The sequence below is a fragment of the Callospermophilus lateralis genome, chromosome 7, assembly GCF_048772815.1.
Source record: "Callospermophilus lateralis isolate mCalLat2 chromosome 7, mCalLat2.hap1, whole genome shotgun sequence".
Taxonomy (NCBI): Eukaryota; Metazoa; Chordata; class Mammalia; order Rodentia; family Sciuridae; genus Callospermophilus; species Callospermophilus lateralis.
The window spans coordinates 117,388,466-117,410,014 of record NC_135311.1 but is presented as its reverse complement, the minus strand read 5'-3'; the positions used below and the strand labels follow the sequence as shown (position 1 = coordinate 117,410,014).

The 21,549-nt window shown below is 55.0% G+C and overlaps 1 protein-coding gene across 2 annotated transcripts in view; it reads right to left on the bottom strand.

Annotated features, from left to right (window-relative positions):
- Positions 1-8,557: 8,557 nt before the first annotated feature.
- The window catches only part of Grik3 (glutamate ionotropic receptor kainate type subunit 3), a 205,794-nt gene continuing 192,802 nt past the window's right edge, over positions 8,558-21,549 (bottom strand). Inside the window, exons 13-16 of one of the 2 annotated variants that reach the window (XM_076862952.2) lie at positions 21,084-21,301; positions 11,973-12,195; positions 11,352-11,602; positions 8,558-8,891 (exon numbers count right to left, since the gene is read on the bottom strand). In XM_076862952.2, the coding sequence (XP_076719067.1) occupies positions 8,697-8,891; positions 11,352-11,602; positions 11,973-12,195; positions 21,084-21,301 (887 nt within the window). In that variant the 3' untranslated portion in view covers positions 8,558-8,696. Of the gene's footprint in view, positions 8,892-11,311; positions 11,603-11,972; positions 12,196-21,083; positions 21,302-21,549 lie in introns of both variants that reach the window. The other variant, XM_076862953.2, reaches the window with a different exon arrangement.

Below are 21,549 nucleotides of genomic sequence, written 5' to 3'. Positions count from 1 at the left end.
CCCCCCTTAGCCCTGACGTGCCCTCTTTTATCACTTTCCGGTCATTGATCCCCTCGACCATCCTGCTCTTCAGCCATAAGTCCCCGCGTGCCTGCGCTGCGTTTAGGGTTGAGTCTTGTTGCAACAGTCCCTGCATCCGCTGCAAGGTTCTGAATGACCTTCCTCACTGTGTTTTAGCAAGTATCACTGAATACTTCTTTGTGACAGCCACGCAGGGCAGGGAGAACGGACACCGAGCCAATGCTCAGAGCATAGATGGGATGTCACTCAGCAAGATGGCCACTGTGTCACTGGCTGCCAAGGAGGGTGTCCTGAAGGAGGCACTGGGCAGGATCTCTCAAGAGGCATATTTCCCGGGCCCAGGGCTGAGTTCATGCAAGTGGAGACTGCTGGGTCCCCTCCCCAGGACGCTCTAGGACTGGCAATTGGACCATCGTGCGCCGGCGGGAGCTGGGGTCTCTCTGGGGCGACTCCATATCTGCCTAGTGGTCCTCCCCAGGCTCCCTCCTCCCACTTGCGGAGTCTCTGGTCTTATTTGGAAAGTATGGAAGCTTCCAGAAGTTTTGGATCTTAGACTGGGACCCAGACTTTTGAATCTCAAAGCTGGGTCTTGAGTCACCTTTGTTTTCTGATTTCTTTGTGTTGGGACTAGCTGGACCCTTGGCATTTGAGGAGTCCAGTCATTTGCTTTGCCTCCATGGTCAGAGTTAGTGTTGGCTGAGCTGGTCAGTGCCAGGCACCAACCCTGTCATGGAATCCCTGCAACAGTCTTCTGGGGGGGAGTGTCTTATTCTCCCTATTCTGAAACTTAAAGAAGACAGAACAAGAGGCAGAACCCCCAGCGAGCTGCTCCTCATGGAGTGGGCCGGGGGCTGTGCCTTTGGAGCCGGGAGCAGGGGGGCAGAGGCTCACTGTGCTGGCTGTGGTCCAGCAGCCTCAGCAGTCCCTGCAAGTTTGTGGGCAAGGCACGCTCAGGCCATCCCAGAAGGACTGGACCTAACCCTTCACTGGAGGCAGAGATCGGGATGGAGAGCCGGGGAGGGCAGGCAGGTGCGCAGGGCTCTGAGGGGCAGAGTCAGGGTTTCTCAGAGAGGGTGGGAGGCTGCCTGGTTCTGTCCTCCCTGCTGCCCAATCCAGAGACCATCAGGACCACACCAGTATCTGGAGAGGGACGAGTGTCGCAGATGCACGAGGGGTGGTCTCATGGTCATGCATGTCACAGATGAGATGGAGGTTCAGGCAAGTTCAGTTGCTTGTTCAAGGTTACAGTCAGTGGGTGGTGGTGATGGGATTCATGCACAAAATATTTAAGTCTGTGATGAATGAATGAATAGAGGTGGGTGCTCTGTCCCCACCACAGGCCTCATTCCTACCAGGTCTCTGCTACGTTTCTGGTCCATATCCCCTCACTCCCCACAGGACCTAGAGTCTACCATGAGCCCCAGCATGCTGAGCCCCAGGACCTCTGCCCTCCAGTGGCTAATGGGCAGCCCAGGACCTCCAGTGGCTAATGGTCAGCCCAGTACCTTTCCCTGCCTCCTACCTGGCTTGAACCCAAAGCCTCCCCTTTGGGCTGTGGCTCCAGTTGAGACTCAGAACTCTCTGACACTGTAGCTCAGTGGGTCCCGGCTTCCTCTCCATTCTGCAAAGATCTCTGGGGCCTCAGCCTGGCTTACCTGGCCCTTGTCCGTTGATGGAACAAGGGAGTGCATCTTTTAGGGGGCCTGCCAACCCACAGTCTTCAGTGGGTTCAAACATTCTCAATTCTCCTAAAGCCATGAGTCTGGGTACACATGACTATATTTTGTGACTTCTCTCTCCCCATGACCACAGCCGATTGGACCTCAAGTGACCACATGACCCCAGCTGTACCAATCATAGCCACTGCCTGAGCTGAGATTATAACTGGGACACAGAGCCTGTGCCAATGGTCCCGGACATTGAGACTGAAGGGTCACGTAGAGTGAGGGTCTGAGCTTTGTCAGCATCTGAGGAGATAATGCAAAGAGGGATCATGTGCTAAGAGCCTGGCACAGTGCCTGCCTTGTGGGAGTGCTCCTTCTCCCTCTTGGGCTGTTTGTCGTGGCACCATGAGGTTTTCCGCCACATCATTCCACTATCCATCTTCAACTTGGATGATGAGAAGCAATTAACGCGGGTGGTGAAGGCAGCAGCTTCTTGATCCAGACTTCTAGAACCCCGGACCGCAACTGTGGAGTGTGTCTCTCGCTCACAGCTCTCATGTCACTCCCCTGGTGGATCCGTTCCCTATTGTCCTGGGAGCCCTTCTTGGGGGCCTAGGCTGGCCTTGCTCTCATCCCTCACATTCATGTTGCAAACCCCTGTATTCAATTCTTTCTGCTTAAAATTTCCCACACTGAGCTCCGATTGATATAGGCAGCTTCCATCTCCAAAGAGTGACTAACTTACAGCTTTCTGATTTCCAGTTTGAAAAAAGCTCTAGCAGGACCTCTGACCAGCCACGCTCGGATGAGACATCCTCTGGACCTCACCAACTGTGACAAAAGGGATAGGGTCACCTAAGGACGTGGCAATTCACAACGGAGCTTTGAGGATGATAAGTTGGGGAGGGATGTACCCAAGAGAGGAGGAGACAGAGGCCAACTAGTCTCAAGGACAGACACTCCATCTCCCATATCTGATATAGAACAGGAAGCCGGGGCTAGCGACGCCCACCTCATCAGCACCAGAACCTTCTGCCCATGTCATTGTCATCCCAGGGGGTACAGAGCCAAAGCGAACTGTCCAGCACCCCCTGGTTCTAAGTAGGGAAAAGAAACAGAAAACACATCTCAAGGGGGCCCTGTTTTCTAGAAACATTTCTTTATTTAAAATTTAAAACCATATTACTTCATACAGCAAACTGTGCACTTTGATATATCACAGTGTCTTAAAAAGGAAAATAATCGGATTTGTTTGGAAATTTATTTACATCAGCCTAGAATGATTGGCAAGTAACACAGTTACTATGAAACCCAAATTGTTACAAAATGTTTACAAAAAACTATATTCATAGAAATTCTGCATGTCCACAAAGGGCATCCCCTGAATGGCCCAGAGACCAGTGTGTGGGAACCTTGTTGTATGGGAGCAGGGGTGTCCAGGCACTCTGGTCTGGGTGGTGGGACAGGCCAGGGCTCTCAGAGGCCCATGGTACTGTCCAGGGGGCTCAGCCCAGGGGCTGGAAACTGAGGTCCCCATCACAGAAGCCCAGCCAGGAATTCAGCCCAGGCAGGGGTGGCTGGGGTTTTGGAGCACAGTGGCATGAAGGCTCTGGAGCCTCTGGTCCCAGTGGGGCCAGGACAGGATCCTCCTTGGGGGCTGGATTTAGATGCACTTGTTGGCCAGGGCCCCAGAGCTAAGTGCAGACTGATGCCTGGGGCCGAAGCAGAGGGCAGGTTGCAGATGCCACAGAAGCAAAGCCTCCTCCAGCTCTGTCCTCCCCTGCGTGGGCCAGAGGTGCTCGGACCCGTGAGGGGCTAAAGAACTGCAAGAGCAGAGCACAGACGGATCCAGCAGGGCAGGGGCTCACTGGGGCTCTCTGCCAATTGCCCTCTGGGGAAGACACAGAGGACAGGGCAGACAGGTGGCACTGGGCCGTGCTGGGACAGGAGCTGCCTCTGGCCTCCCACCTTTCACCTGTGTGTCTCCTCCATTGTTCCCTGACATCTGGCCCCTGGAGAGCGAGTCTGGGTCTCAGGGGCACCACGTTCTCAGCTGGCATTTTTCCGAGCCCCTGGCTGCTTCCTCCTACCTGGAGGCCTCAGAGACAAACTGTTGGGTGAGGTGAGGTCCTCTGTTCTACAGGCAGGGGCCAGGAGAGCAGGAATGGTGACCTCCAGGGCATCAGGACACTGTAGTGGCAGGCTGGCAATGTCCCCAGGCCCCTCTCTTTACAAAGCAGGGGGTGTCCTTGGGTGGTGGCACCACTCTGAGGCCTTTGCTGCCCAGAATAGCCCTCATCTGCAGGTGGGCAGGACCGCAGCCCTGGGGTGTGCCCCTCCCTCCTGGCCAGGCTTCCCAGACACGCCCGGCCGTCCTGCCTCTGACTCCTGGATGCAGACAAGGTCCCGTGGCTGCTTCCTGCCCCTACACGAGGCCCACCTGCCAGCCCTGCACGGTTCTACCCTCTTTTTCAGTCTCTGATGGATGAAGGGCCTGTCCCACCCCTAAGGGCTTTCTGAAACCTCTGTCCCAGACCTTGCTGCAGTGGCCCCCATCTCTCACCTGGTCCCCACCTACACCGGCTGGGTCCTGTACACTCTGCAGACGTGCGGGGAAGGCTGGTATACACATGGGCTATGGGCGTATATACACTGTGCATATATATATATATATATATACATACAGTTATATATATATATATTTACATTCATATATATATTGTACAGAACATTAACCTTCTACCTAAAACTGTTTGGTGACTTCTTGTACCACCTCAGCTCTGAAAATTTTAACATCAGGGCAAATCAGGACTGAAATGAGGTCTTGAGTCCAACCAGCCTGGGGACAGAGGGCAGGGCCCTTTCACTGTGGCAAGAGTCTGGGCCCATTCCAGATGTGTCCATCCAACCTGGAACTTCCAGATGTGTCTAATCCACAGACCCCTTCACAGAGCTGGGCCCATTAATTCTTTCTTTCTTTTTTTTTCTCATCTGTCCATGGGACTGGCTGGTCCTAGATGTTATTAAACTCATACAACTGTCTGTCCACATCATGAGGCCTTTCCAGATGGGTATCCATGCAGGCCACTCCAGATGTGGGCCACTGAGTTGAACCTGTTTTCTGATGTTTGTGCACACGGTGGCGTGGCTCAGGGAGGGGCCAACTTCATGCTGAGTGAGGAAGCAGAAGCTGTTCCCGGGACCCCCTCTTGGAAAAGCAGGCAGGGAGGGGCTTCTGACTCATCTTGGTGAATCTGTGCCCGGGTCTGACTTCTGCTTTCCAGGAGGTAAGCGGTTTGGACCCCTCCCACATCCTGGGCCAGGGTTTGCATCTTCTGGTGTGAGGCTGTTGGGGCAGAGCCCGGCTGAGCTCTTCCAGCGGAGGCAGCATCTGGACTGAGGAGGGGCGGTCCTCCATCCTCAGGGATGCAGAGTCCAGCTGACTGGCCAGTGGGGCACTTTCCCTCTTGTTAGACACTTGCAGAGTGGGGCCACCCCAATGCCATGAGAGCTCTCAGGGTTTCTTGTCTGCCCACAGCAGGTGCAGGGAGAGGCAGAGGAGGGCTCACTGTCGGGTGGGGTGGCCTCTCCTCGGTTTGGCCAGCGTGAGCGCGTGGACAGGAGCAGGCATGGTGGAGAGGGCCTTCTTCTGCTCAGCGCTGGCACGTGGGACCAGATGGGGATATTTAAGCACCTGCTCAGGCACCGTCCACCTTCTGCTCCATCTGCACCAGCTTTCATGCCTCCTGTCACTCCACGTCTGCATGCACATGCGTGGCTCTGCCCTGGCTCAGCTGCACCCACCACAGGCAGCACAGGCCTCAACCGTAAGAACCCTTGATCCGCCTCAAGAGCACCTCCCTCAGCACCCTCCTCCCCTCCCGCCTCACAGAGGGAGCGCCACCTTCAGCATCCTGGGAGGGACAGCTTGGCCCCCAGCAGTGCCGTCTCAGTGCACCTGGCCCGATGGGCTGGTCTCTGGAACATCAGCCAGAGGCTGAACACTAGCCACACCTCTGGACACAGGCGAGGAAGGGACAGACCAGGAAGTGCACCATCCCACCTCCACGGAAGAGTCTAGAAACCATTTCAGTACCTTTTGGGGACTGCCCTCGTTGAATTGTGCCTGTTTATCAACCATTCTTCATTCCTTTTATGAAAAACTTCCAACCCCACGTCACTTCCCTTTTGTCTATCACAATCTCCACAGGTGCATAGCCTCAGAAGAACACAACACGCACGTACAGCATCCTACACGGAAGCACACGTATGAGCCATGAGCGTGGACGTGGCCTGTGCTATGAAGTTGTATCTGACAAAGTGAGACAGTGGTCCATGACGGTGGTCGGTGGTCGGGAATCGGTACCTGCGCTCATTAGAATCCTGGGATCAGGAATCACAAAGACAAAGCTGTTTTCCCTTCTAACAGGGCACTCTGCCTATAGCAGAGGAGTCACCAGCCATGAGCCCCTGCAGGAATTCCCCACGGGGACGTCACCCAGGCACACACCCATGCCATCTCCCCATATTTGTGACACACAATCCCTCGGTGATAGGAGTGCAAACAGACCCTGATGTCCCGCCTTCCTGGTTGATTGTCCGTCTCTGCTCCTGCCGTGAGCTGGAACACACATGTGCGTCCGAAACACATGGGCACGAGCACACTCATACACGCAGTCACGAACTCCAGTTCCACATGCTCCTCACATGACCTATGTGTGGACCCATGCTGAGTGACACTCTGGTTCTGCCCACCCCGGCTCTCTGCTGGGCACACAAGCCTACCTGTGTGCACACTGGCTCACACGTGGCCCCCTTGATGACATGGCTTCTCCTTTTACATGTATTTGGCTGTGCTGCAGGCCTCACCTGCCCTCCATCCTCTGCCATTCAGTGTATGAATGTGCACGTGCGCGTGCGCGCGCGCACACACACACACACACACACACAAGCCGACACACCGTGCCTGTATGCGTACCTCTGTGTACTCGTCAGAACCCCGTTACGACATGGCTTCTCCTGTTTTTACATAGATGGGGTTCTACTGCTGGTTCAGATATGTCTTCCTAGTCCTCAGTTCACTCACATGTGCGTGCACACACACACACACACGCACACACACACGCACACGCCAGATCCTCAAAGGTCACCTATTATTGTGTGCCCTGGACATTATATGTCCAGATCAGTTTTCCCCCCTCAACCCCCAAGCTCACACTTACAGGGACAAATCCACGTGCACACGCCCGCGACCCTGCAGAGCTCACGACAGCATGGCTTTTCCTATCATCTGTGCCCTGGGCTCCGCTGCAGTCTAGCCCTCGGGTCCCTCCTCCAGTGTAGCCCATCCTGCTGTGATTCCGGGAACCATGGGGGTGGGGGTCCCGCTCAGTCTGGAGGAGAGACAGGCTCCATCACAGGTGCCCGGGGAGGGTGCTTCGCCCCCATTGAGAAGGCCCTGGAGGCAGAGATGTGGCTCTTCTCGCTGGATCCCAGCAGCACCAGGACAGAGTGGGGAGAAGTGGCTGTTGTCCCCTGGTCCTCGGTCCAGAACTTCGGCCCTCTCTACCTTGCCCAGAAATTATCCTCTACCCTTGGCCACCGGAGACCTGCTGGCCCCACAATGCACTCTTTAAGGACACTTTGCACCTCACCCTTCATGTCTCATTCTTCTCTAAGAATCTTAAAGTCCCAGACCTCTAGAGAATCCACGATAGCAAGGTGGAACCCCCAGATCATCTGGTCTGCCTCCCTCCCTGGCACCCCACAGGTTACTCTCTCCCCCAAGCCCAGCAAGGCCGTAGCTGCTCCAGAGAAGAGACCAGGGGCCAGGAGGGCCTGTGTCTCTGTGTTGGGTCTTTGGTTAATTCTCCAGGAGGCAGCTTCTCCCTCCCTGCCCTTGGGGCCTGTATCTATCCCATTCTTCAAAACCTTCTGTTCCAGGGCAGGAGTTATTTGGGTTCCCTCAGGATTTTCCCACCTACCCCAAAGTTAGCCTGTTCAATAGGACACTGACCCCTCTTTTAAGAAGGCATAACTTGACTTTCACTTCAATCGAGGTTATTCTTTCAAGATGAAAGCAAGGCCAAGTTCAACTGGCCAGGCATGGGGAGTTGGTGATGAGTAGACGGCACAGATCCCAGGTTCCCAGATGCCAACGAGGTGTAGAAAACAGCTTGATGACCAGCAAAGCAAGGTCCATGGGTCAAGGGCTTGAGGATTTTTCATGGAAACCACAGTTCCTCTCCTGGGCTTCAAATATCAGATGGATCTTTGGGCATCCTTCGTGAGAGACGCATGGGGTCCTCTCTCCTCTAGCCAGAACGTGGAGAATTTGTGGTGACTATTACCCCTTTTAGAGGAGTGGGAGCCATCGGGGACATTATCCGTAAGGATTCAAAATGGCGGCTTCTATCTGTGCATTCTCTTCTCTCCTCTTTTTCATTCTGCCTTCAACCTGGCCAAGGGGCTGCCATGGGTCAAGCCAAGTCTAGATCAGGGCCATGTGAACAGCCCTCAGGGGCTGAGGTCTTCCTTTTACCCAGCTGCAGGGGATGACCATCCTTGGGTTTCCATTGGCAGCCCCACTCTAAGATCCTCAAGGTGCCCAGTTTTGCATCTCTGGTCTCATGGTCAAGACCAAGAAGGCTTGGGCTCTTGGGGAAGGAGTGGCAATATAAGATCTATTTCCCATTTCCCGTGGCCTGACTCTAGAGGGAAGTTGGGGGCGGGGGCGGTGAGTTTGGCCTGAGAGAGGCATGTGCTTCCTTTGGCCTTGGCTATCTTGGCTGGCAGCTTTAGAAACCCACAGAAGAGACAGGAGGAGGAGGAAGCCCCCACAGCGGGCCTGGGGCCTGCAGGTTTCCTGGTGGGTCGGGGCCGAGAGTTCCTGGCCCCACATGCAGGCAGTAGCTCTGGTCCCCAAGCTCAGCATGGGGCATGGGGATATCCTTTCCAGTTTCCAGTTTCTTTTACCTTGCGCCAGGCCTGTGGTCCCCACCCCACCTGAGCCTAGGGGAACACAGGGGCTAAGGATGTGCTGCAGGTCATGCTGTCCTTGCCCGGAAGCCGGCGGTCATTGAATGTGTGCATGTTGATGACGGCGTCCGTCTTGACCATCATGGGAGGCTGTGGCTTGTGCTTGACCCGACGCTGGCAGGTGAGGGAGAAACGGATCTCATCGGCCACAGTGCTGCAGAAGGAACGCTGGGGACGAAGCAGGGCCCCCCAGTTAGCCTGGTTTGGCAACTCTGGCCGCCTCCTCCCTCCTCCCAGAGCCTGTGCCAGAGCCTCCCTATCCGTCTCACACCTGCTCCCACCCATTCCCCCGCCTCCGGCTTGAGGGTTAGTTTGTACAGTCGTCTACAAAACCCCCTCTCTTGTGTGGGGACTAAGGTATGTGGGGCAGGAAGTGTCATCCCCAGCTCACAGAGGAGCAAACAGATGATTGGCGTGCATGTTAGAGTTCTAGGAGCTCTGGTTTATCTGTCTGGTCCTCTGTCCTGGTCCCAAAGGGCAGGAATCAGCCACGTTCATTCCCACGAGCCCAAACCCCAGCGCCAGGCCTGGCCCAGACTCAGGGCTCCAGATACACTTGGTGGAGGCGTGGGCAGCCCTTCTCCTGGCAGGACTTCCAGCCAGGGAAGAATCGCTGTCCTTCCACGCAGGAAAGCCCAGCACGTGTTTGTCACGGTGGGCAACTGGGAGGGAGCTCCTTGCGGGGTGGTTGGGTGGCAGTTTTTGGCCCTGGTCCCTGTAGGCAGCCAAAGAGGGACAGCAAAAGTGCGGCCTCGCCATGCGGATGGGATGGTGGTGGCTTCCATTAGATGAACCCCCAGTGGTCATCCCAGGGCTTGTATGGAAGGCAGTGTGGGCTGCGGAGGCCTCACCTGACCAGCAAGGCCAGGGCACCAGGACCACCTGCCTAAAAGTCATGGGATGCAGGGGTGGAGACCCACCTCTGAACTCTGGCTCTGCCTCTTACCAGCTGTGACCTTCCCAGCCTACCCTTCCCTACCTATGAGATGCAAAAGGTCATCCCTGTTTTCTTCAACGTGCAAATATGACCTGAGACTCTACTGTGCACTGCTCTAGGGGTTAGGCATCTAGCAGGGAAGAAGACTGATAAGATCCCGGTGTTCAGGTTGTGGTCTAGTGATGGGATGGAAAAAGATAAAACAAAAACCAAAAAAAATCCACTTAAACTAGCAATTTCAGAATGTGATAACTATTTTTAAGATAACAAAACCCTGAAATGGGAGAGAGAGGGGATGGGAATGGGGACAGGTAGGAGAGGTTCCTTGAGGAGGTAAGCTGAATGACCAGCTGGTGCCAAGAATATTAAGATGCACTGGAGGAAGAACATTCCAGGTGGGTGGAATAGGATGTGCAAAGGCCCTAAGGCAGACACATGTTTGGTGTGTTATGGACTAAAAAGGAGGCCAGTGTGTATGGAACAAAGTAAGGGAGAGGAAGATGGGAAGAAAGAGGTCCTAGAGATGGGCCAGGACTGAGTTCTATAGGCTTTTTGGTAGAATCTGGAGCTCTACCCAATTTTAATCTAAATTCCTAAAGAATTTTTTTTGAATCATAATTTTTTTAAGCCATTCCCAATTGTTGGACATTTAGATAATTTATCCATTTTTTATGTTATAATTAATACTTCAACAAACATCCTCTTAAGTAAAACTACACGTATCCCTGACCTGTGGTGTATTTCTAAAAATAGAAATTGACTGGCCAAAATCTATGACCGGTTTAAAGACTGAGTGCCCTGGGGCTGCCTTGTTCACTCTTCTCTCAGCGGCTAGGGGTGTCTCTCTCCTGCCCACACTGACCAGGAGGACGGATTGTCTTCCCTTCCTCCTTGCTGACCAAGACTTGCTGGTTATAATGACTGTTTCATTTTTGATGGACGTAGAATCTGTCTGTTGTCACAACCCTTCAGTTGTGATCCAACTGCAGTCCCTGCCACACCGGACCTAGGCTCCTTTGAACCTCCCTGGTAAGAGGCGATTCCCCCACCAGAGGCCTCAACTCTGTGCGTGTTTAAATCACCCTGCAGGCTTTCTGAAAACCACCGGTGCCAGGCTCCACCGCAGGCCAATTAGAAAGGAGTCTCTGGGAGCAAGGCCAGGGCATTAGCACTTAAAAACCCTCTCCCTGTGGTTCTCATTTGCTGCGGGGACCCAGAACCACTGCCCAACCATGCTTGAATTAATCAGACCGGCAGAGCCTTGTTCCACCGTCTGCACGCTAGGTCTAGGCCTCTTAACTTTATTTTTTTTTTTTAAACTTCTGATTATGGAAATTTCCAAATCTATACAGAAGTAGAGAGAACAATATAATGAACCTCTATGCCACCGTACCAGCCTCCACCACCGCCCTGCAGGCTTTACCCGGGGGACTGATGAGGTTTAAATTAAGTTTCACGCCGGGCACTGGCTGCCGTTTGACTTGTGGAGGGAGCAGGCAAGTGTGGAGGCTGGACGGCCAGACTGGAGGCTGCCGCAGGGCCCAGGCCACAGGTGCGGAGGCTTGGCCCAGGGTGGAGCAGCAGGGTCTGGACAGTAGAGCCGGCAGGACGTCTTGGAGGACTGGACGCACCAGGGCCTCCTCCCTCCTGCCCCCGCCCCCCCACCCCCCTGCAGGTCCCCACGGGATCACCTGTTCTCGCTCTGCTGTCTTGCGGAGCTTGTACACGAACTCGCCCACGGCCACCAGCACAGACAGGACCAGCCCGGCGGCCAGGACGATGAAGATGCCTCCGATCTTCTGGATGCCCAGGGCGCTGGCCTCCTTGTTCTCCTCCTCGGGGCACCCGCTGCCCCGCCACCACTTCTCCTTCATGATGTGCAGCTTGTCTTCCTCCTGCAGCTGCAGGATGGCGATGGTGATCTTGTCCCTGTACGGGGAGCCTGGGGAGGACAGTGGACCCCCGGCTGTTGGTGGCATCTGTTTGGCGGGGCATGTATTCACCTCTGGCAACCCCCTTGAGTATCTGTCCCTGTGGGTCCCTGGCAGGCCCCCTGTTGCTGGGCTGCATCAGCAGGGGAGGGACGAGGGGAGGTAGGTGTGGCCTCGGGGAACTGGTCCCCCATTTCCTGCTCAGCCAGGGCTGACCTCAGCAGCATGTGACTCTGTCCTGCTCCTGGGCTGGGGAAACGCCACCCCTCCAGGTTTGATGGAATGAGCTGGGGACCGTGTGCATGAGTGGATGTGTGGGGGGGTGTGCTGCCCTCCTCTGTCCACTCCGCCGAGGCCCTCCCCGCCATGCCCCTGGCTCACCCATGGGTGTGCCGATGCCGTAGCCCTTGGAGTCGATGAGGCCCCCGATCTGGGTGAGGTTGCAGTTCCTCTGGGTGACGTATTCGATGGTGGTGGACTCCATCAGCAGCGCGTAGTCCGCCGTCAGCGTCCGCTGGATGCCCTCCTCGTTGTTCTTCACCAGAGCCGAGGGCTTGCTGCTCATGAAAGCCCACATCTTCTCGAAGGTGGAGATCTTGGATTTCTGGGCCACGAGGGAAACAGGGACACACACATAGTTACTGAGCCCCCCGGGACCAGACTGCTTCCCTGCTCAGCTGGGCCACTCAACTCTCGCCTGTGCTCTTCAGGGTCAGGGAGAGCGCCCGTTGCTCAGATGTGGAAACTGAGGCCCACGGAGGCGCAAGACACGTGGCTGAGGAGTGAGGAAGCAGAGGTTCGGGCTCAGACTCACTTCCTGAAAACCCTGGTTCTCTGCCATGGCACAAGTGGCTTCAGAATGACTTTTTTGAAATTTTTTTTTCCCTCTGACATAGTTAAGCTATCAGCACGTGCACACCTAGTTCTGAGCGCCTCGCCTGCATGAACTCGGGAGGCAGGTCCTACCATTAGCTCCATGTACAGGTGGGGAGTGGAGGTGTGGCCTAGGAACTTGCCTGAAGGTGCCCAGATGGCAGAGCCAGGCCTCGAATCCAGTCCCTCTGGAGCCCGAGTCCATGCTCCTCACCACTGAGCAGCACTGCCCCCCAGGACCCGTGAGGGTGGGTGGTGGGAGGCACTGTCCAGGGGAAGGCTTTGCCCAAGCGTGGGTTCCAGCCTCTCCTTCAGTCCAGTGAGCGAGGCAGGTGGGGATCACAGAGGGGGAAGGGGAGGCCATCAGAGCAGGTGGTCTGCAGGCCCCGGGGCTGGATGCTGTCGCAGGGGCAGGGCCAGCACCCCTGAGCCCCGGGGTGGTGGGAGGGCTGCGGCACCTACCCCGGGAGACTCAGAGAGGTTGCGGGGGCCGAGAGGGAGACCCGGGGCTGAGTGGCTCTTGCTGGCTGGGAGGCTGGGCAGACAAGGTGCTTGGGTTTCATGAAGTTTCTGGGGAACTCAGTTCCTGCCAGATGCCTGCTCCCAGCGGGGACCAGCTCTCCCCAGCGGGTCCCAGGGGAGCAGGCGGCTCAGCAGCCCCCGTGCTAGTGGCTGTTTCCAAGTCTGCTGTGGCTTTCTGTGATGTCAGCCTGTCTGACTGGCACCCGGCCCAGCCCTGGTGTGCGTGACAGCACAGGCACTCACACAGGCTGGCACGGGCCTGGGGCTGGGTGGAGGACGGGGAAGAAGCTGGCTCCTCCAGGAGCGGGTGAGGAGACGGGAGGGAAGTGAACTTCTTCCTACTGGCAAGGGGTGGCCCCTCGGGAACAGCTCCCGGAGACCCCAGCACTCGGTGGGCGAGAAGGCAGTGAGGACGGGGGGCACCTGGAGCAGCGGGCAGGGCCCTGTGGCAAGCCACCTGGGACGGGGCCAGCTGAGCGCCAGCAAGACCTGCTCTGGGCGCAGGGGATGGGGCACCTTTACTGATAAGCAGCCACTGCCCTGCCTACAGATTTACCTGCCCCAAAGTCAGAGGCAGGAAGGGCTCAGATGCCCTGGGTCCTCGTCCTCGCTGGGCTGCTCCGGCCCCTCTTGGCTCCTGGCTGCTCTTCCTGCACCCGGCTGTGCCAGTCACCCTCCCCGTCTGCCCTCCTGCCTCCCGGGGTTTTGTGTTTGAAGCCGCCCCCCTTCCTGGCTACTCTTCCGCCTCAGCTCCTCCCCAGTGTCCCCGCCAGCTCCCCTTCCCTCCAAGGTGTTCCTCCTTTCCAGACATTCTGGCACCCAGATGTTTCCTATTTCCTAGGAATTTCAGATGCGCAGAGTCTCCCACTGCCAGCTTCCTGGGCGCCCTCTGCTCCTCTCTGCAGGTTTCCTCCCTGGGTTTCCTGTGGTAGGAAGCTTCTAAATGGCTCCTAGGGATCCCATTTCCTGGTAGTCAGACTCCTCTTGGATGCAGGCTGGACTCCCTGACTGGCTTTTACCTCCTCCCTAAAGCGTTGGAATGTCACTTCTAAGATAAGCTGCAGGAGACTGTGACTTCCTCTGTCTTCCCTGATGGAAACACTGTCAGGTTGTAAGTTGCCTTATGGAGAGGTCCCCAGGGCAAGGGACAGAAGGTGGCCTCTGGGCAATGGTCAGTGAAGAACTGAAGCCCTCAGGCCTATAATCTGGGAGGAACTGAGTCCTGCCACCAACCACAGGAGCCTAGAAGCCATACCTGGAAATGACTGCAGCGCTGGTCACTTGGAATTGCAGCCTATGAAAGGCCCAGCCAGGCGCTCAGCTGAGCTGGGCTGCATTCCTGACCCACGAAGGGGGATGCCAGATGCTGCTTTAAGACGCTGAGTTTTGGGTCATTTGTTACACAGCAATAGATACCTAATACACTCTGTCACCTACATATTCCCATGAGCTACTTCTGTTCCCCAAATAGTTGCTTTTCAGATAATCACTAATTCTAATTATTCTCATAATCAAATTATCCAGGTCCAGCTATCTCTGCATTACCAGATATTCACCCTCTCCCCCAGGTCACCCACACATCTGACCCTTTCTCCTTTGTACCCCTCGCACCCACTCACTCTCCCATGCATCCAGTCATCCATACCTCTCAAGTCTTGGCCAAAGTAACCAAGGAACCATTCATGGAGCCCACCCCATTGCTTCTGTCTCAGAATGAGATCAGAACATCTCCTTTCTCCAAACCTCTCCGTGCACCCATCCCCCCATCATCCCACTCCTCCTACACATGGGTCTGCCTGGCACCTGGCACCCAAACATATGCTTTTCCCAGTGACGCAGCACCACGCAGGGAGACAGGGATTTCATCTGGAGGCTGAAGGGAATCTGAGGCAGATGGTGCTGGAGGACAGACACATCAAGCCACCTGTGGGTAAAGGAACTGAATACGGGAGATGGGAAAGGACACCAAAGAATGTGGGCCCCTTAGGACAGGAGGTGGCACCAAGGTAGAAGGTGGCTGTGACGCAGACTTCCAGGGGTGCCACCCTCCCACTCCAGTGCCCCAAACTCTCCGCCTCCACCACCTTTTGGCAGAAGGACTGAAATCTTCCTTGGAGTGGGCTTCCCACTGTCCTTGCCCTTATCCTGGGGTCCCCATTCTCAGTGAGTCAGCTCACGGTCTCTGCATCCCCTTCAGCTCTGCCTTCGAGCAATTCCAGGATTCCGGGGCACGACCCTGAGAAGTCCTCCCTGGCACCTCGAGGCAGGGCAAGGTCAAGTCAGGGCCCCTCTTGAAAGGCCTCTCTCCCTGCTCTACAGGCCTGAGCACCAGAGCCCCGAGTTCCAGTCCCTGGCCTGGGCTACCATCACACCCCCAGGGACGAGAGTCCCACACACCTGCAGGTGCTGCGTCATCTCACCTGTCCTGGCTTCAGTGGGAATCTTAATGAGGTTTACTTCAGGGCCAGTCACCCAAATCAATTAATGGAATCATTCAGAGCAGCCAATACAGGGCCATCTGCCAGGGCGGAGAGACTTTTTTTATCAGAAAAATTGGCAAGAAAGTAAGTTTCAGGCTCACGACTTTTCAATTCCAGCCTCCTCAAAGAAGTAAATTGATTTTCCCCAGCTGAAGATACTTAATCTTGAGAATTTAACATTTCTGTACAAGAGAACATATATAGGCCTATATATACATACATAAATACATATATATATATCTCAATGTGGAAAGGAGCTGGATCCCAGGGAATATGTGCAGAGAGACAGCAGCAGTGTGATTCCATGCAAGACCCTGGGTGCTTTCCACACTGGAAAGGAGACCTTTCCCCAGATTAATTAGCTTTCTGATTCCTGGATGTGGAGGCTTTAGCCTTATCGGATCCATGTCCTCCAGCAGTGAATCACTTCTCTTGGGTGATTTCCATGGGGACCAGGAAGCCTCTCTGAATTTCCTGCCTTTTCCCCCTGGCTTGAACTCCCCAGGGAGGACAGACAGACTGACCCTGTGCCCCAGCAGCAGTTCCCAAAGTCCCTGAGGCTTGCCACAAAGGCCTGTAGTTGGGCTTGCAGCTGGACACCGCGGGGGAGCCCAGAGGTGTGGGCGGTGTGGGGCGTGTGCAGAGGGAGGGGTCAGCTCCTCTGCACCGGACTCTGGTGTCACATCAACCTAGGTTTAAATGCCAGCTCCTTCTGGGACCACAGGCAAGTGATGTCACATCTCTGAGCCTCCTTTCACCTCTGTAAAAGGGGCTTTGGCTGCACAGCATTATTGTAAACATGCTGCAAGAAAAGGCACCTGCGCTGCTTACTGACCCAGAGCCTGGCCCCCGTGTCTCCCGGTGCGGTTGGCATCATTACTTCTCTTTAAGGCTCCTTGAGTCTCTCTAAGGCTCAGTTTCCCTATTTGGAAGCAGGGGGCAATATGATCTTCATGGTGCAGAGTGGCTGCAGGATTTAAAACCCACATAAGAAAGACTTAGGGGCAGAAAACTCAAATGCTGATGGGGCCAGGCCAGGCACCGGAAATAGCTCACGAAGGCTGGAGCAGACTCTGGAGTCAGACTTGCTTCTGAGCTCTGAAAACTGTCCCCCTGCAGGACAGCCAGCTCAGCAGTGCCAGATCTTTCGTATATTCAAGAAGCTCAGAAGGTAATTTTTTTTTTAATTTTAAACACAGAATACTCTAAACTTTAAAATACTGGCAATTAATCTAAAGAAATATCTAATCTATAAGAAAGCCATGCATCGCCCCCAAATCTTAACTGTGCCAAACAGGCCTCGGTATCACCAGTTTGCAACAATAAACAGAAACAGTTGACATTGACCGTGTCTGCTTTGTGCCAAGTGCTGTTCTAAGCTATATACATTTAATCATCTGAATAACTTGATGAGATGGAGGACCGTTATACCTAGCTCACAGACGAGAGAACTAAGGTCCAGGGAGGAAGGTCCTCAGCAACTTAGTCATTTCCAATGACTTCTCCGACCCTGGTCCTTACCCTGCACCTGTTGCTGTTCCTTTACTGACTTCTCCCATTCTAAGGACCTTGGGGCTCTTTCTGAAGTGCTTAGTCCTGTGCAGAGGAAGGTGACCACCCTGCAATAGGAGAGGCCAATGTTCACCGTCTCAGGAGGTCCAGTCCAAGGGGATCTGGAAGAAGAGAGAATTTCCAGATGCCCTCTCGTTGGCTCCTCTCCAACATGCTCTGGTGAAGTCACTGCCTCAGGAGAGAACCTCAGGACAAGAGAATCCCTGGCCCTGGCTAACCAGTGTCCAGTAGTTAACTGAATCCAATTGCAAATTGCCTCATGGTGGGCATTGGTATCCCTGTGGTACAGGGGAGCAAGTGAGAGCTTATGGAAGCAAAGTGACTTGTCCAAAGTCAGCTGGCATAGATATTCCCCAAGACTCACATCCTGGTCTGTCTGACTTTAAAACTGATGTTACCTGACAGGGCCAGGCTGACCACAGTTGCCTGATCACTGCATGTGGGTCCTTCTGGCCTGGAAGGCAGAGATAAAGCTCCAAGAAAGGCCAGCAGATGGGGCTGGAGAAACTGGAGGCTGAGCGGAGGGGAGCATCCTTCAGATGCTTGCAACTCAGGGAAGAGACAGCTCTGCAGCTAGAGGAGGGGGTGGATGGGGGAACCTCTCCAAGTGCCTTCCAGGACAGATGCTAGGACAGAGGCTGTGCAGAGTGGAGGGCCTGACCATGCCCAGGGCCCTTTCCGGAGAGGCTCCCTCCCACCTTGCTCAGCTCCCCAGCCCCACCAGTCAGAGAGGGCTAGATCTGCTGAGAAGCGTCTCCCCACTTCTTTTCCCTTCAAAGCCACCCAGCCTGCCCTGCAGAGAGCACAATTGCTCCCACATCCTCCTTTACATTTTGCCTACATATTTTACAGCCAAACAGTGCTTTCAAAGACCTCCTTTTTCATCTCCTAATTAATTTTATCTTCTAAGACCGAGGGAGGACAACACAGGAGACGCTGTTTGTGATGTCTGCTGCTTCCTGACAATTCTCCAAGTGAAACTATCTCGGCAGAGATAGGGCTGCCTCGAGCCATGCAGCTCCCAGGCTGCAGGACGGGGCTCAGGGACCTGGGGGCCCTGTGAGCTGGATGCCCTGCTTTTTGCTGTTGTCCTCTTTGAAGAGGGATGGGTTCTTTCCCTTGTGTTCTGCTCTCAGCCAGGGGAGACGGGTGTTCAAAGACGGTTCGAAGCCTAACCAGGCACAGGCTACGGTAGAAATGAATTTCACCTGCCCTGCACTTTGGACAACCCACAGGACACCACCTGGGTGGTTCGGGTTCTCAGTACTACCGCCTGCGCTTGCTCTGCGTGGATCCCGCCTCCTTTAAATGCTATCCTTTAATTTCATGGCAGCCTCCATTACTGCAACCCAACTGGGGTGGGGGCAGGGGAGGTGAACCAGGAAGCCCAACTCTGGAGGGCAGAGGGCGGGGGAGGAAGTAGGTCTGTCCAGACACCTCAGGGCTGGGAGTGCGCTGCTCCTAGCTAATGCGTCCACCTTCAGGATCCTCCCTTCTCCATGACAGTCCCACTGCTGCTGCTGCCAGGGACAGGAAGCCTGGGTAAGAGGAGCTTCGCATCAACGTGAGAGGCAGCGTGGCCAGACGCAGCCAGGGATTAATTGGCCACCGGGAGAGCATGAAAGTGGAGCTGGTTCTGCAAGGGGATGCGCCGTTGCTGTTTCTGGCCAATGGGCCCTGTGAGCACGGCCCGTGAGCCCCAGAGCCCCAGCTGGGTGTCAGCATCAGCGTCCCTCTTCTGTCCTCCTCGCTGTGCCATTTGCAGGGAAGGTGGGTGAGGGCGGAGTAGGCTGCAGGAGGCGCTGCTTGATGCTGAGGACAGAGGCTCGGTGGGGAGCTGGGACCAGGCTCTGGGAAGCCAATCTGAGCATCTTAGCATGGAGGGAGGCAGGGGCATCCAATCAGCGGCAATGAGCCGGCATCGGGCTTATTTATGCTGCTTCTCTTTGATCGGGAGCCCTGCTTAGAGAAGGCTCATGCCTAATGCATGAGAGAGGCTCTGGCACAGTCAAAGGCCTGGGCCGCAGCCCGGGGCAGACAGTGAGCAAACGAACAGGTACATATGCACACAGATACACGTGCATGCACACACAGGCTGTCACACACACACACACACACACACACACACACACACACACACACACTTTCTGGTAGGCACTTGTGTACACTCAGAGGCACAAGTCCGTGTGCCCATATCACAGAGATACATCACACATGTGCCCACCAGTACACATAGATGCAAACACTTGTACCCAGATACATGCACCCACAGAAGCACACTCTTGTGCATTGGCACATGTGTGTGCACTGAGGACACAAATGCACATAGGTATGCAACATCATAGACATTTAACACTCATGAACACACAGCCCCACAGAGCTCCTAATGTGGCTTTTTTTAAAAAAAATTTAAAGTTGTAGTTGGATACAATACCTTTCTTTTATATATATGTGGTGCTGAGGTTTGAACCCTGGGCCTCACACATTCTAGGCAAGCGCTCTACCGCTGAGCCCCACGCCCCTAACGTGTTAGATAGTGCCTCGGCTTCCTCTCACTCTACATATGTAGCTGTGACCCCTTAGGCAGTGGGTCTGCAGCTGGCTGGTGGCAGCAGCAGCATGCAGGAAGCGAGTCTTCTCCTCCTTCTCTTTCCTAAAGATCTCCTTCCAACATCGGGAGGGGCATGGAAGGCTGGGTGGGGGTCAGTGCTGGGGGGTGGAAGGCCTTCCCACCTAAACTCTCCACCCAGGACCCTCTGGGGGCTCCATCTATCTCTTGGCCTAGAAAGAAGGGGGGATCCAGGGTTCAGAGGAAAGGGAAATGCCCCAGGCTTCCAGGAGGACTGAGAGCAGTTCATAAATGAATGAATGAACCTGCAGCCACCGAGTTCCAAGATTCTGATCATTTCTGAGCCATAATTAGAGCTGTAGTTCTCAAAGAGTGGTCTTAAATGGGCTCCACCAGCATCACCTGGGAACTTCTTAGAAATGCTAATTCTTAGGACTGAGGATGCAGCTCAGTGGAAGAGCACCTGCCTAGTAAGTGGGAGGCCCTGGGTTTGATTCCTAGCACTACACACAAAAATCCTTTTTAAAACAGTTGCTCACCCCTGACTCTCTTTGGGACCTCCTGAGTCATGTGTCCTGAGGGCTGGGCCCTATACTAAGGGGGATTAGTCCTTGGATGAGTCACTTCATGGCTCGGAGCCTCAGTCCCCACACAGGTACAATGGAAATAACGACAGTGCCAACCTCACAGACAGCCATGGAGGTTCAATGAGGCTGAGCACCAAGCACCATGCCTGGTGCACTGTGAGCGCTCGGTGTGGGTGGCCCTTATTATTGCTATGTGAATTTCTGGAGCACATGGACCCCTACTGGTCCTTGGAGGCCAGGTGGAGGAGTTTCCGGTCTCCTGGATGGTTGGCTATACCAGTTGAAGGTGGAAAAACACTGTGGAAGTGAGAGTCATCCCTTCCAAAGCTGGAGGAGCAACAAAGTCACAGCCAGACACCCTCTGGAGCAGTCACGTGGGCAGGGGTCCCCAGCATTCCAAGAGTCTGTGAACACCTGCTCAAATGTTAAGTCCCCTCCCTTCCCCTAGGATGTGCCCCTGTTGCCTCTCAGTGGGAGGGCGCTCACCCCCAAGCCCAGGCTAGCCCCTTCGACGTGGATGGCACTAAGGCCTCAGTCCAAGTGCAGGGCGCCCACTGGCCCCAGAGGCTGGGTGTCTGACTACTCCTCTCCTCCCCCTTCTCCCATCCCTCTTGTCTACCTGTCCTCTTCAGATGACTCACAGTCTTTGTCACAGGTACAGAAACTTCTAGAATTTGTGCTGTAACCAAACTACATGGCTCACATTGCCATAGCTCCCCCAAATCAGCGGTCCTAAACAGGGAGGGTGTGAGCCCTGGAGTTCTCTAGCCCATCGGCTCCAGCAGTGAGGGAAGGGCAGACACCCCTTCCTCCCACTCCTCTTCGGCTCAGCATAGGGCCAGGGCGGGGGCCCGCTCGTTGTGCTGCAATGGGAAGGAGAGACCCTCACCTTGAAGAAGGTCATGGTGGCCCCGTCCTTGACAGCCCCGTACTCGATCTTGGTTTGCTTGGCCAGATCATCAGCAGAGTCGATAGGTGATTCCATGCGCTCCACGGTCAGAAAGGCAGCCAGGTTGGCCGTGTAGGAGGAGATGATGATGAGCGTGAAGAACCACCAGATGCCACCGATGATGCGCGTGGACAGAGCTTTGGGCATCAGTTCAGACCCTGGGAGGAGGCAGGAGGCAGATGGCGCCTTACAAGGTGGAGGCTTGAGTGAGACAAGGAGTTGCCCGAGCCCTGGGTCACGGATGCCCCTGACATGCTCGTCAAAGCCCAGCCCCTCGAGGCTCTCAGAAGTGTGGTCATCAGTATTGCCTGAGAGCTTGCTAGAAATGTGAATTCCCAGGCTCCATCCCAGGACCTACTGAACCAGCACCTGAGGGGCAGTGCAGGATGAGCACTCTGTTTGATCA